General features: G+C 39.8%; 1 protein-coding gene across 2 annotated transcripts; it reads left to right on the top strand.

Annotated features, from left to right (window-relative positions):
• Positions 1–4,190: 4,190 nt before the first annotated feature.
• LOC116790544 (neuropeptide Y receptor type 4-2-like) lies at positions 4,191–13,088 on the top strand. 2 transcript variants are annotated; one of them, XM_032695608.1, is made up of 2 exons: positions 4,191–4,351; positions 10,118–13,088. In XM_032695608.1, exon 2 carries the CDS (start codon positions 10,149–10,151, stop codon positions 11,202–11,204), a length of 1,056 nt encoding a protein of 351 aa, XP_032551499.1. In that variant the 5' UTR covers positions 4,191–4,351; positions 10,118–10,148; the 3' UTR covers positions 11,205–13,088. The 2 variants fall into 2 exon arrangements, with proteins under 2 accessions (XP_032551499.1, XP_032551498.1); XM_032695607.1 differs by having other exon boundaries at positions 9,954–13,088.
• Positions 13,089–15,554: the final 2,466 nt, after the last annotated feature.

The following is a 15,554-nucleotide window of genomic DNA, read 5'->3' as shown; positions in this document are numbered from 1 at the left end:
ATCCCATACCTGAGAGTCCAACCTACTGCAAAGAAATGCCATATAAATAGCTCTGTAGCCTTCCATACTGAGGTAGAATTTCCTGCAATAATCTTGTTTGGTTCAAAGTGCACTGACAAACAACCCTATGAAAGCTGTTTATATAGAAAACCCACACTGTAAATCATGTTTAGCCTGTAGACTTCAGGCACTACACTGTGCCTGGTACAAAGTCCATGAATGTACTTAATATGAGAAATATCCTATAAAACCTATTTAGACAATATTAAGAGCAATTATAAAAAGAGCACTGGACAGCTTAAAAGGCTCAGTTAAATAATTTGGGTGTGTTCAGTTTATTCAACGCTGACATCATAGCTCTTTTCTTCATCTGCCTTGCCTCTACATTACTGAAGTGTATAACAATTAAATATTTCATCTGACGGAAACAACAACCTCTTTCAGTATCTATTGTGGAAAACCACAATCACATTTTCAAAACCATCATCTATTTTCAAGTGTGATGCTGAGAGCATACAGGTAGAAAACCTGCACATAATTAGGAAAACAGCTTACCAGTTACTAGAGGAAAACCCATCCATGGCAATCAATAAGGTGATTCTAGGAAGCAAGTAAAATGAGAAATACAATTGTACTGTCTTAATTCTTTGGGCTTCAGGGTTGGTTAGAACTGGCTAGTAGCAGCTCTCTTTAGTGATATCCCCCTGTGCCTTCTTGGGCATAATGGAGTGGACATCACTGCATCTGGCCACGGCCCTTCCAGTCTGTGAGGAACAGACACTGGAGGAGCCCTCACTTCTCTAGTTTTGGAGGGTGGATCAGAGGATTTCACCCAGTTATATATGTGTGTATATATATATGTATGTGTATATATATGGAGGTAGATGTAAATATAGATATATACATAGAAGGGATTATCCTATCAGCTTCCTAAATGCTATATAAGGGCCTGTCTAGGGGGCTCTGAGTAACAGGCCTACTTTTCCTACTTTTCCAAAAGCCTGAACATCATTTAAGCAGTTCAGAAAAATTCCTGGGAAGGTACATCACTTTCATAGCTGCCCCATGGAATAAAGGTTAGGAACAAATTGAGGATGGATCATAATGATTAAAATATTCTGCTTCAGAAAGAGGTAGAGATTCTGACAAAATAAAGCCAAACCAAACTTACACAAAATACCTACAAGGATGCCATGTAGCCCTGATAAGCTTAGCATATACACGGACTGTGTACTGTTCCATGGTACATTTTCTCCACATGCTTTTGTCATCAAGTACCTCGTACTATTCATTGTGGATACTGTTTGCTCACTGTTAAATAGTGCCAGAGAGAGCAGGACTCCAGATGCTGGAATACAATTAGATTTGCTAAATGTACTGTAGGAGAATTGGCCTCTGAGATTTCATGCTCAGGGGAAAGAAAGAGTATCAGGGCTCCACCAGTGAAGGCTGATATGGCTGAAGATCTGACACAGGACTACTGGAGGAGACCCTCAAAGCATCCAGAGGGCAGCTGTTGTGATAGTCCTGTCACTCTCAGGGAGATACTTAATTGCACCCAGTGAATGTTTGTCAGTGGAGGCCTTGCTGTCCTCATAACCACTTGCAGGAAGAAGTTATTTGGCCAGAACAGAGAGGACTATTTCCTCATGTACCCCCTTGAAATGCTTTGTCTCCTTGGAGTCCAACTGTCTTTTTTAACTAACTGCAGAGAAAGCAGAACAGTTCCCCAGAGCCTCCTCATAACAGGAGCACGTGCTGTGGATAGACAATGGGAGCAAAGCTTCTTATCACTCTGTGGGAAGTAGGACAGCCCCATGCCATGCCAGCTACAGTTTTTTTACTCCATTCCCTATCAACAGCAAACTGGGACTGGTCCGTTGACAGCACTTGACTATCAGTACTTGGGACTACAGTACTTCCACACTGCTTCCCAGCAGTAAGTGTCCTAGAGGAATTTTCATTCTTATGCACCCTCATACAAATACTTCTTGTGCATTTTGCAAGTCTTAATGGGTTGGAATCTTCACAGAGACTCTCTACAGACACATGTTCAGTAGTTCCCATTGGGAAGTGAAACATGGCCAGATTCAAAACAGGCAGGTCGAGTACCACCACCATTTTAACAAGGTGCTGAACCAAGACTAAAACACCCACTCGAGGAAATTTGCATCTGTGTCTTTGTCTTGCTGCTGCTGTTCTCACTCCAAGCTAGCTCTGGTATGCTGCTCCCACATTGGCTTATTAATAGCAAGCATTTTCACCCTGCAGTTTGGAGATGATGAGGAAAGAATATGTGTGTAATAGGACTCTACTGCAGCCCCATTCACCTCATCAAAAATGGTCAGAACCTTGCTACAGCAATTCATTCACCCCAAAAATCTGTCACGAAGAAAGTCCCAGATGCCATAGCAAGATATTGGTGGCTAGGTCATTTTCTGATCCCTGAGTGGCAGAGTCCTGAACAGTGTTTTAAGACCCAGTGATACAGTTGTTCTCCACTGACTTTAAGAAGAGAGCAGATGCTAATTTGATAGTTTGCAGACTCTGCCCAAATGTCTGCATTGAGAAAATAAAAGCGGCACAATATATCTTTAAATGTCTGGAAGGTGTGGAGATAAGGCTGGCTAAGGAATGCTACAAGCTGAGGGGGACAGAAGAACAGCTTCACAAATCAAAATATCCCTCAAGAAAAGGACTGTCTGTTTCCTAATGGTTTTCCTCCCCTTTCTTTAATGCTTTGAACAGCAGAACAAATAAACATACGATAAATAAATTAAGGAAGAAACAGAAGTGAACAGGCCAGCCAGATAAATATTTTCAGCTTCTCTGGCTCCAGTAAGATAGGAAAAATCCTCTACTTCCTATGAAGCTGGTCAGAGGCTCAAGATCTGCGTGGGCTGATGCCTTCTCAGCCAGAGCACAGGCTTCATGTCCCTTTCCCTAACCAGACCGGAAAGCTCGTCTCCTTCTGAGGTGTCTGGGTAAAGGCGAAATATTGGGTTGTGGAGTGCTGGTTCAAACTAGTTGGTAAATAAAGCCTCTGAAAAGGAGGCTGTGAAAAAATAAGTCACTCAAACCAAGAAGCAGCTCAAGCATCCCCTAAAGGAAAATCAGTAACTGAGGACAACTCTCCAGCTTACACCATTCATTATGCAGATTCCAGTTTTATGCTTCTCAGCATCATAAGTCATGAGAAATGCCAAAATACCCTCTATTTCTACTTCTGCTTGTTTATTTCTCTAATCCTCAAAGATGTCAGCTAAGCTCTTGAAGTAGATGATCAGATCCATAGTAGCTGCTATCAGAAAAAATGAAAGAAAGAATACAGTACGAATGAAAAATTGTTTTCACGGTTAGTTTAGTTGCTAAGTGCTTGCACTTGTTTTGATATTGCAATGTTTGACTTCTCTTGACATACTACACGCCTACAAATGAAAACACCTATTTGCAACAACTACTTATCACAACTTCAGAAGGGCTCCAGAATAGCATAAGCCACTGGACTAATTAGGTAGCTGACCATAGCTTAAAATCCTCTTTAAGTAAGGACCAAAATTAGGTTATTCTGATATAGCCCTTGGAAATACACTGTTTGTGTATTTTCCCAATGCAAGAGAAAGATTTGCAACTCTGACTTCTGCCTTGGTTTTTCATGAGAAAGACCTGGGAGAAAAAAAAATCAAAGGAAATGGGCACTTTTTCAAATCCCTTTTTTCCTCTGTTTCCAACTCTCTCAGAGGTCATACATTTCTGAGTTCTTTGCCTGAGTTACAGTGTGCCTCTTCCCCTTTCACAATCTAAGGACTTGCAGCCTGCACTCTTCTAACAAAAAATCTGTCTGTGATGGAATGGAAAAACTGAGAAAACTGACACTGGCAACCTTTTCATAAGTATGAGGCAAAATTCTCATTGATCCTTACAGAAATCTTGCCTCATCAAGGAGAACAGGATTAGTTGTCTCTTTGCTTTCACTTGAGATCCCACTCATGTGCAGCACGGGTGCATACTGAGCTTCAGATACTTCATAGCTCTTTTCTGAAGTCACTATTCCTCCCAAGTATCCCTAGAATTTGTATATTTATATAACAGCAGAGGGAGCCAGAACTTCAAAGTCAGACCATAACCATAAAGCAGAATTCATTGGCTAAATTGAAGGGAGGGAAGGGGGCGGGAGAGAGAAGGGGAGAGGGAGAGACATGCCATCCAAATTACCTACAGAAACAGCAAGGAGAGCTTCTCTGCTGGACTGCTAGGGCACAGAAGATCTTACTTCACTGCTTCAACATTCCTTCTTTCTTCCAAAATAGAAATGTGCATCAACTGCAGTAATTCTCTCCATCGGTAACAGGTAAGAATTTTCTAAATTATCTATTTCAGACTGTCAAGACCTCAGAGCTCTTTATTAAAGTTATCACCTGTTAGTGTTAAAAAAGCAGGTGACTATGTTTGATAAATGAATACAGTTTGACTTTATAAGGCCCAACCCTTCTATCTACTGAGCAGAGCTTTGCAACCTTTCAGGGTGCAAGATGGAGATGGCAGGTTCTTGGGAGATCTGTAGGGTTCAGCTGTGCTCCCTGCCACCCTGAAGTGTGACAGAAAGCCTTTCTTGTTCCCACTGGTCACTGGAAAACGCTTATCATCTCCTAGTCCCTGAGATTTCTTATTCCTCACCCAGCCATGCAGCTTCTGATAATACACATCGCATCACTCTCCAGATATCCTAACTGGCTGTCTGCTAAGGTGCCTGTTGCAATGTTTTATGGACTCACAGCTTCCTTTGGTAAAGATCACCACTGCAAAAATATAATTTTTTCTCTTGGATAGAGACCTTGTTACAATGGCCTTTACTCTTAAGAAATCAGGGACTAACTGCCATTCTCCAGTCTGCTGACCTGCTAGTCACATTTTGCCTTTGTGAGCTGGCTCCAAGTCTTTGGTTAGGTTGTTATAAATTTAACCAGAAAATAAAAAGTTGGAGTAGATGCTTTTGTAAACTTCCCTACTTTCTACATGATCAGAGAAGGTTAACTCAGAAGTTCATAACCTCTAAAAGGTTTCCGTCTGAAAATATGCAGATATGAGAGGATGAAAAAGTACTTACTTTCCTGGGTATTTATACCATCTCCCAATTTTATAGACTTCTAACAGATTAATATACACAAGTTGTTCTATACCCTAATTATGCATATTTTAGACATTTTTATCATATATGGCTTTTTCAATGACCTAAGACAGTTGTTCCCAATAATTTTGCAACACAGAGTTAAAAAATGGTGAGGAGTACACCATTAATTTTAATTGTATCAAATCCCTTATGGATTTAATATTGCTGTGGGATGTCTGTGCATACTCAGTGGCATGTTTCCTCTTCTAGTTGTGTTGCCTTCCTGGAAAGCTGTAAGAACAGCCAAATGATTTTTAGCCTTTCTTTAATATGTAAGGCCAGACAGGGCAAATCTATTTTACTGAGATAATGTGGCTGCCAGCCAAAAGGGGACACCACTGTCAGTCAGTCAGTCCTCACCACCTCAATTAATATCTGCAACATGAATTCCAGCATTCTGCTAAAGTTTTCCACTGCTCCTTTGTTTCTAGTTTATAAAAGGAAGACAATAGCTGCTTTACTCCAGATAATTGCTGTAACTCTTTAAATAAACAGTACAACCACAGGATGTCTTTAGGAATTGCTTCTCTCAGAAACTCTTATGGACTGAAAGCAGCAGTTGTTTGAGCAACTACTTTAATTCTGAGTTAGATAGGTAAATGTTTCTAAGTACCAGATAATGAAGCCAAACACTGCAAACCCTTTTTTTTCCTTTGATTTATGTCTGATGTGGAAATTGATTTCCACTGTCCATCACAACTATGGAGACTGTTATTTGATGACAGGGAATAGATGATCACGATCCACTTTGCAAGAATGACCCACCCTTTCCCAGTGGGCACATAGATCATAGCATCTGTAGCAGTCCCCTGCTTTGTCCTGCCTCCAGGAAAACAGTTTTTATAGAGGTTTTCATAGGATGTCTTCAAGTCCAGAGGTCTCTCAAAAGGGCAGTCATGTATTAACTGCTTGAAGCCACTTATGGTCTAGCAGTCTCCTTCAAAACCACTGAAGGTTTTAGTTCCTTCCCTGACCCATCTCTGCAGCATTCCCTTTTCTTTGAGGAATTTTCCTGGGAAATACAGGATAATGCTGTGAGGCAAGGCTTTCAAGCTGACTAGTGATAGTTTGGTTTCTTTTTTTGAGACAACCTGAGTGACATTTGCTAGTTCAGAAGGCTGTGTTGTTCAGCAAGACAAACCCTTCAAACCTTGCCTGCTCTTCCTTTCTTCCAACACAGAGAGCAGAATGATGAACATCTATAAAAGATGTACTTCTGGAATTTAAATTACACTAAATTGAAAGCTTCTTCTCTACTTCTTTCTATAGCCTGTTGATTTCATGTAGACTTTTGAGACACTTGCTTTTCAGAGAAACTATCTCATGCTGCATCAACTAGAAAAGAAACTCCTTGCTTTTGACCATGTTAGCTTTTTGTTTCTTGAAGTTCATTAAGGGTTCTGAAAAGGATTCCTCTTTCTTCTTTAAAAACAAACAAGCAAACAACAAAAAATACCTTTTCCCTCAATCTCTCAGCAAATTGATTTAGGAGACATACTTCTCGCCTTTACAAGCCAAGTAAGTATTGCTTCACTTTCAAGAGACAAAAGCTGTTTTTTCTTAGCCAATAACATTATTGCTATGTTTTGTGGGATAATCAACAAACCTTCAGTATAGTGGGGTAATCAACAAACCTTCAATTAACACCCTTGTTCCTACTGCACTGGTGATTTGGTATATTAGCTAACATTTGATTAAAATGTCTAAACAGAATATGTACACATTGCTTATTGCTGGCTCTTGGTTCAGACTAAACTGAATGGCAATCAAACACCTTGAAAGTCAAACACAGCACTTGGCAGTGACTATTCTTGAGGATCTGCCATCCAAGGATACCATAATAGGATGCATAAGTATAAGGTCACTGCGTTATTTATTTTTCTATTTTTTGTAGAACTGTTTTTCATATTATGGTTGCTGGAATAAGAGTTTAAGAGAATTACAGACCTAAGTGATCTAGGCACTGACTTTTCCCAAGACATCTGTTTGGCATAGTGTACCACAGGTTTCCCTGAAACACTGGACAACTCATGTCTCAGATCCCTCTCTCAGTCCCCTTACCTGTGTTAAGAGAGTGATAATTCCTTATTTACCTCCGGGCAGTACCATAAGAATGAATTCCCAGGAGGTGCCTGATGGTCACTTCATGGGGACACTATGGAATGCAAGATGTGAAAAGAGAGGGAGCTTCTAACCCAACAATACACATTGCAGAGCCTTCAGAGATGCTCTTTATCCCCACCACATTTGCCATCTGTATGAAATGCACAGCCATGCTCAGTCTGTGGCATACCTCTTGGAAATGTGCCCCTTAAACCTGTGGGATCTGGCTTTTGTTTTCCAGGTGGCTCCACCACTTTTTTTTTTTTTTGCTTCAGCGTTATTAGTTCTCCTCACTGACACCTCAGCATGTCCAGAAGTGTCTGGGACCATTGAGAGGGCTTACTCTGTGGGACACAGATGTTTGTAATAACTGCAAATATTTCTTAAGCAACAAAAGAGAACCATGTGTTTGTTGTTGAGGATACTGTAGCTAAGGACACGATGCTGGGACTGTAGTAAAAAGCTCATGTGTTTTGTTTACAGCAGAATCTATTTGTCCTGTCCAAATGCCAAGACTTATCTCTTTTGACTGGTACCAAATAATATTGCAGGCTGATGATCCCTTTGCTCTGTTTCATTTGCAGCATCGTCACTGGCCAGCAACCATTAAAAACTAGGGGGTTGGTTGGTGATTTTTCATTCTATATCCCTTTTCACACTGAAACAGACCACCATACCCCCCCCCCATATGTGAACATGCAATCCAACCATCATTGCCTCTTCTTTTTGTTCCAGAAAATGAATCAATCTGTTCACGTGGATTGGGCAACAACACAAAAGCGAGTGGACAGAAGCAGTCATACCTATATCCACAATTTGGAAAATTTCCTTTGCCCTCTTTAATTAAGATTTAAACTATTGAGGAAATGAAAGATTATGAGAAAGAATGGACTACTATATTTTGCTTGTGTGACTGTCTTCACTGTTTTGGATGGATACAGATAGATGACAGAAATACAGATAGATACAGTTAGATAAATCAAAGTAGCAAAATAGCAAAATCAATGCTAACAAAGTAACAAAAGAATTCACTGTACTCATTTATTTTTGCTAATCAAGCAGAATGATGATCCCAAACCTTCTTTTTATTTACTGCACACTATTGCTTTCTTTAGTTCCTGAGAGGCAACATCTCTAGAAACATACAGTAAAATTCATAATGAGAAAGACAAGGCAAAGAAAAAAATTGTAGTAAAGTAGGTGGTTTTTTGTACAGTACTGGTTATCTTTATGCACACAGTTGTTCAGCAGTAAATGCTACTCAAACTCACTATACCATTTTATTTACATATTCCTACCTTGATCAGTTGTTTTTTTCTGAAGCTTAGAAGCTTTTCACAACCACTAAAACTTGTTTGAGTGACATTTTATCACTGAGGAAAGGGTCACGTAGTGGTTAAATAGCATTGTTCCCTGAGTATTTATTTACTTTTCATGCTACAAGCCTTTGCACAGCATGAAACTGCCTCTGGCTTGATGAGAACTCCCAGCAGAGTCAGATTTTTTTTCTTTGATTCCTTGACATAGAGGATTTGGACTCCAGGATCAGGTTTATAAAGTAGCCTTTACTATGGCTCACAGGAGTCATCTGGGAGACTCCAGGCAGTCCTATGACTGAGATTTCCAAAAGTGTGCAGCACCAATTAATTCCATGGTTTCAGCTCCCTGACACCCCATTGAAAATTCCAGCTCGTGGCTTGCAGCAGTGATGAAGAAGCAGACCTATTTGTCTGTGCAGGAACAGTATCTAGGAGACAGCACATACTATTAAAACACTTGAAGTTTTTTGGGTGAAGAAAGCAAAATGATACTGAGGGAGAATCAATAAGAAGCTTCTCAGAAGGGATTAACAAACATTATAAAAATCACTCACTCTTAAAGCCAAAATCAGGAGACTGGACTTTATTTCTGATAAACCCTGTCATGGCCGCATTAGGGGAGACATCAAAGCTTTAAGGGCACTGGGGTTCATCCAGAATGGGGAAGGAAGATATTTGGACTGCAGTTCCCATGACCTATCACAACTGTGTAGAAGCTGAAATATGTTGAAATGATTTTGAATTATTTTAGACTTTTGAAAAATTGTCCCATGATATCCCTCCTGAGAATGAGCCTGAATTTTTGCGTGGTGATTTTTTTGCCCAAACGCAAGCTCTGGCTACAGTCACAATTGCATTTCACAGATTAACTCACAGAAGATATTTTAGTGTTGGCTTTGTGCATCTAATATGACTTACTTTTCACATTGATGTTTAGCTCAGCTGAAGGTAAATGAAGCCCCACAATGCCCACTGCCCAGTTTTGGATCAGAACCTTGCAAAAACAGAAGTGCACACAATTTTTACCTCCAGGTGGGTTTTGATCCAGTTTTCTTAGATCACCACTCTACTGCATTAGTGATGTTCAAGATACTGCACTGAGCTAAATAATGAAGTTAAGATGTTCTTAAATCCATGGGACAACCTCAAAACGAATAAACACGGTCATAATTCAATAGAGTTGCACAGACTTTCATACCACAGTTTAGCACAGGGCTCCATTTTATGATCTAATAAACTATATATGAGGGAACTGCAGAATATACACAGAATCTCTGGCATTTGCTTCCCTGTCTCCCTCCTTGCCCTTTTGACTAATTTCTTGAAGCATAACAAAACATATTTTTTCCTTTCCTTTGCAGATACACCCACATCTTCCACAGCCAGACAGAACAGATAAAGCCCATTTTAGGCTGGCTCCAGAAGACCTAAACTGTGTTCGACTACCATCCTTTGTGATAAATATTTTGGAATTCAGGATGAATAAGACAAGGGCTGCTAACGATGGTTTTCATTTCCTGAACAGCAAGAACTGGAACTCAAACCGAAGCTTTCCCATGAACATTTCTAATCAGTGCATGAACATCACCGACCTTACTGTCTTCCTGGCCACCTCTTACAGCTTGGAGACTGTCCTCGGGATTGTGGGAAACATCTGTCTGATTGCCGTCATTGCCAGGCAGAAGGAAAAGGCCAATGTCACCAACATCCTAATTTCCAATTTAATAATTTCAGACTTGTTTATGTGTCTCGTCTGCCTGCCTTTCACCATTGTTTACACCATGATGGACTACTGGATATTTGGAGAAGTCATGTGCAAAATGACCTCTTTTACTCAGTGCACAACTGTGACAGTGTCAATTCTTTCCCTTGTCCTTATTGCTCTGGAAAGACACCAGCTCATCATAAACCCAACTGGCTGGAGGCCAAATACCTCCCAAGCCTATCTAGGAATTGGAGTAATTTGGATTTTAGCATGTCTCATGTCCCTACCCTTTTTGACCACATCCATCTTGTCTAATGACTTGTATGAGCAGCTCTCACACTTCATGAATTTTTCCACTGATAAGGCCATATGCATCAACTCGTGGCCTTCTGAGCAACACAAACTTATCTACACCACCACTCTACTGCTCTTGCAATATTGCATCCCGCTGTTCTTCATTATACTTTGCTACCTGCGTATCTACTTACGTCTACAGAAGAGAAAGGACATGTTTGAGAAGAGTGAATATAGCAACCGAGCAGTTCAGCTGAGAAGGATAAACATTTTGTTAGCATCTATGGTGGCTGCTTTTGCTGTTTGCTGGCTACCACTGCATGTTTTCAACACCATCGTAGACTGGAATTACAGAATCATTTCACCTTGCCACCACAACCTGATCTTCTCATTATGCCACCTGGTAGCTATGGCTTCCACCTGTGTCAACCCTGTTATCTATGGTTTCCTAAACAGCAACTTCAAAAAAGAAGTGAAGTCACTGATTCTGAGCTGCCAGCATAATTCAGTAACTGCATCAATGGAAGAATATGATCATTTGCCTTTATCCACCATGCAGACTGAAATTTCCAAGGGCTCACTGATGTTGAACTGCAGACATAATTCTATCTAACTAGGAGAAAATATTTCAGAAGGGTTCACTGACACCACACATCTGTGAGTATATAAAGTAACAGGTGATGCCGTAGCTGGAATGTGAACAGGAAATCATTACCACCTGATTTTTGGAAGAATAGGCAAAGGAAGGTCATAAATGTTAACAGCTGCTGCTATGGTACACGAGTTTTTCATGTCATAGAGATGATATGGACACTGAGGAGACTGTGCTGATGTATACGCAGCTGCTCTAAGATCAGTAACTGAGCTGTGGCTGCATATAGGCTGACATGGGCCTCATCAGCTAAACTCACATCTCTGCCATGGCTGCAATAGAAAACCAGATTTCCAGTTCCAGCACTGCAGGCTGCCCAAAGTTGTGTTAGAGAAGACTCAGTTTTTCAGTATTTTTCAGAATTATTATTCAGAATTTTATGCACAGGTGACACACCCGTGGAACACAGATGTGTAAATATCTAAAATTTTTACTTTACCAACTCTCACAGCCCACTAAGTAACAGCAATCTTTCAGCAGATCTAGTTCACATAAAACAACTGGATGTTTCTATCGAACCTCTCTCTATGGCTTGGGAACAGCCATTGCCTCTGCAAGTAGGAACACAGAACAATGATCCCGTATGTAAAGAAGACAGTCACTTAGGAGGGATGGCAGCAAATGAAAATGTTATTCAATGGATTAAACTCTTAAAATGCATTAAAATGATACTAAGAACTGTTTTTAAGCACACAGAAAACACTTCTAGATCTACATGGAAATAAGTCTGGTTGAATTTGCAATTCCAGCTGCCGTCAGTCACAAAGGTCTGCAATGCTAAAACTGCATTCTATGATGGTACAAGGTGGCTGGATTACTGGAGTTGTTGCAGGTCTTGGTAGCAACATGTCATTCTGCTTCAGCATCTCCTTGGTACTTTAATTGCGAAGTACTCTCATTCAGAAGGTCAGAACAGCACTAAAACCTGTTGTGGAAACCATGTCTTTTCCAGATTGAGTACACTCCTAAAGAAATAAGCATATGCATGGAGGATTTCAGTTTTTTAAAAAATATAACCAGATGTCAGATATCAGTCCCATCTGCTGGCATCAGCAACAGAGGTGGACCTGAAATTCCAACCAATCAGTAGAAGGTCAATGAAAATACACAAGTGGAATCCAGGTCAGGCTGAAGCCAAGCTACATGTAAATAAGTAGTACTGTCAGTTGCTCTACTAAAATGAGAGTAATTTTTTTTCACATCTGTGGTATTTTTAGTCATGAAACCTACAAACTGTAAACTCATTTTAACTTCTGGAGCCAGAGAAATTGCTCAGTGATGACTGAGAAACCAAGGTATGCCCAAGAAGGCCATATCATGGAATAGATTACAAAAAAAAGGTAGTGAGTGCAAAAGAAGACCAACCAGTTCAATGCTAAAGAAATATTGAAGCATATTCCATCCTGAATTTTAATCTAACCTTAGCAGAAGACTGGCCTAGGTGGTAATTTCCAACATGAATTATGCTATGATAAGCAGTTGTTATTTGTTGTAGTCAATGGGTTTGCATTGAGTTGAAGATATTCAATGGACAGACATGCAAAAAGCTAAAAATTCCTTAGTTGGCAGCTATCTGATTAGACAAATTGGTAAAAAGCTGGGTGAGGAAAAGAATTCTTCCCATACTGTGAACTGACAGGAATATGGATGTTGAACAGAATATCTGAAGACAAGAGCTAAGCCTTCTGCTATAATGTAGCAAGAACTATCAACAAGTATGAGATCATATGTGACAAGACGTTTTTGCCTTTCAAATGGACTTCTGCTTTCTTTTTTTTCTTTGTTACTTGCCACAATATGACGAGAAGTTGTTTCTCTTGATTAGTTTGTATGCAATGTGATTTCTAGACTGGACATTGAGTCTACTAGAAACACAGAACAAGAGGACTCTCATTTTATCTTATACACATCTTGAAATTTGCTAGTGTAGCTGAAACCACCATGTGATGCTGAGTAGCACAAAATACAGTGGCTCCTCCTAATCAGCATGATTTATGTCAAAACTGTGCCGTATTATTTGAGGGCTTAAATACTGCTTCAACTTCGTGGTTGTTTTGTATTTAGAACCAATTTATGTAATTGTGTAATTCTGCCTGTTTCCAGCATTTAACTAGCTAAGATGTGTGTCAAGCTATTGTAAGAATACTCTGCTAAACATGAACACAGAAGATTACCTGATATATGGTCTTAAGTATACAGCTTTTCAGGCACCGGTGTCTTAAATGGAAACGCAGTTACCCTTAGCATTTGTACTTGAACACATCTTTGTCACTAGTTCCAAGTGACAACTTCTGGTAAAGCACTTACAGTATGTCAGAGACCTGCCTCTAGAGTTATGCATTGCCATTGTGCATCAGATCTGAGTTCCTACTGCAAAGGGTAAAAATATGAGCAAGATGTGATGCTCTGTTAACTGTAATTCATACGGACAGTTGTTTCCACGATCACAAGTAAATACGTAAAGCAAGTAGATCCAACTTTACAGTAACTCAGACAAACACAAACAGATGTATCCTCCTCTCGTGATTAAGGATGTGTCAAGTTTGGAGTCAACTACTGTTTATTGCTAACTGACTTTTGACTGGATAAACTACAGGATTTAAACACTAAAAGCCATCAAACTGCACCCATATTTCAACTGCAAAAATGCAAATCCTCAGAACTCCCAACCAGCTGCAGTCTATCCATCTACTTACACACCATCCTCAGATACAGCCTCTAAAACTCCCTAGGTAACTAAATAAACTTTAAAGTAAACCGAGAAAAATAAATATATCCAAGCTCCAAAGGACTATATATCCATGTCATGTGAAAGCCCTATCTTTATTTACACAGTAGGCATCCTGCTGGCACAAAGAGATGTAACAGGAAAGGTGCCTGTATCACTTCTTCATTCGGTGTGTACACCAAGGCTTTTGTAGTTGTGCACAAATGCAGTAGAGGATATTATCCTGCTAGTTTTCAGGAACTGCTGTAGAAACTGTTCCCTGTTCCTTTTGAAGGCAAATGCACAAGGCTGGATACAACTATGCCTATATGGTTGAAAGAGCCATTTTTTTTATCACTTTGAGGCTTTATGCAACCAAGGGAGGCTAGGTTTCTTTGGTCACAGCAAAGAGAGGGTAACAGAACAGAAACAGCTTACATATATCTTATGCATTTATAAATAACAGATACTGATCATATCTAAGAAAGATTAAGTATTTTTGTGTTCATTGTACACAGTGATGTTTTTGGGTATACTCTTTAAAGTTCTGCTACTGAGTCACAAAAGTAAAGTTGGAGAAATATTCAGGAGTTGTGCAAATCATGAATTCATACAATTATAAGACCTTACACTGCCTTTTTTTTAAAGCTTTTCACAATCTTGCCTCTTTTGACATGTTATAAGACAGTACGGTTTCCAGAGCAAGAGAACAACTTATTGCTGTGATATAAGTGGCACCCTATAGGGAGTCTAACAACAAATAAAATAATATTGTCTGTGTCAATTCTCTGTGCCTGCTTCCATAAAATGATAGAATACTCTTCATAGTATAGAATACATTAGATTTAGTTCTCAACTAGTGTTTATCTAGTGTTTATCAAGAGAAAATGAGTTATATTATCTGATAAGAGCCATTGATATATGAAGGATTAATAGTTGGATACGTTATTCCTAAGGACAGACCAACCAAGAAAGACAGACAAGTATCAAAAGTTCAACACAGAACATTGGAATATTCTGATGGCAGGACTCAGATCATCTTCACAGACTTCTCAGATTGCACAGAAAATTGGTTCCTACTGTCCTGAACCCTGGCCAGGACCCCAGCCAGAATGTAACTGAGACTGCTGGGATGAAAACCAATGTGGGACATTTGATTGAACTTCATAAAATGCTTTGCCTGCGTTAAAAGAATCGGTAAATTTCTCTGACCTTGGTCACCTGCTCCAACACAAAATAAACCAAGGTACTAGAAATGACTGCAGGTTGTGCTATAAGCAGGTTTTGTTTATTATATTTGCACACGCAAGGGAAGAATGCAATAGCAGTACCTGCTACCTGCCATGGAATTGGGTGTTGTATGTCATAAATGTGATGTAACCATCAACAGTGGTTGGTGACAATGTTGTGACAACAGTCCGTCAGCATCTGCACCATAGGTTTGCTATTTGCAAACACAGTGTACACACGCATCTGAAGCATGACAGTTTATGAGAGACTGCTGCAAACTAAGACACCACACCCTAAGAACCACTTCAGAGTTTCTTTTGCTTTGACCCATTTGTCTTCTCAGAAGATCACCTGGTATTTCTTCTTACAGGCCT

This window comes from Chiroxiphia lanceolata, chromosome 8 (genome assembly GCF_009829145.1).
Source record: "Chiroxiphia lanceolata isolate bChiLan1 chromosome 8, bChiLan1.pri, whole genome shotgun sequence".
Taxonomy (NCBI): Eukaryota; Metazoa; Chordata; class Aves; order Passeriformes; family Pipridae; genus Chiroxiphia; species Chiroxiphia lanceolata.
The sequence above is the reverse complement of the archived record's forward strand: the minus strand, read 5'-3'. Positions and strand labels throughout refer to the sequence as shown.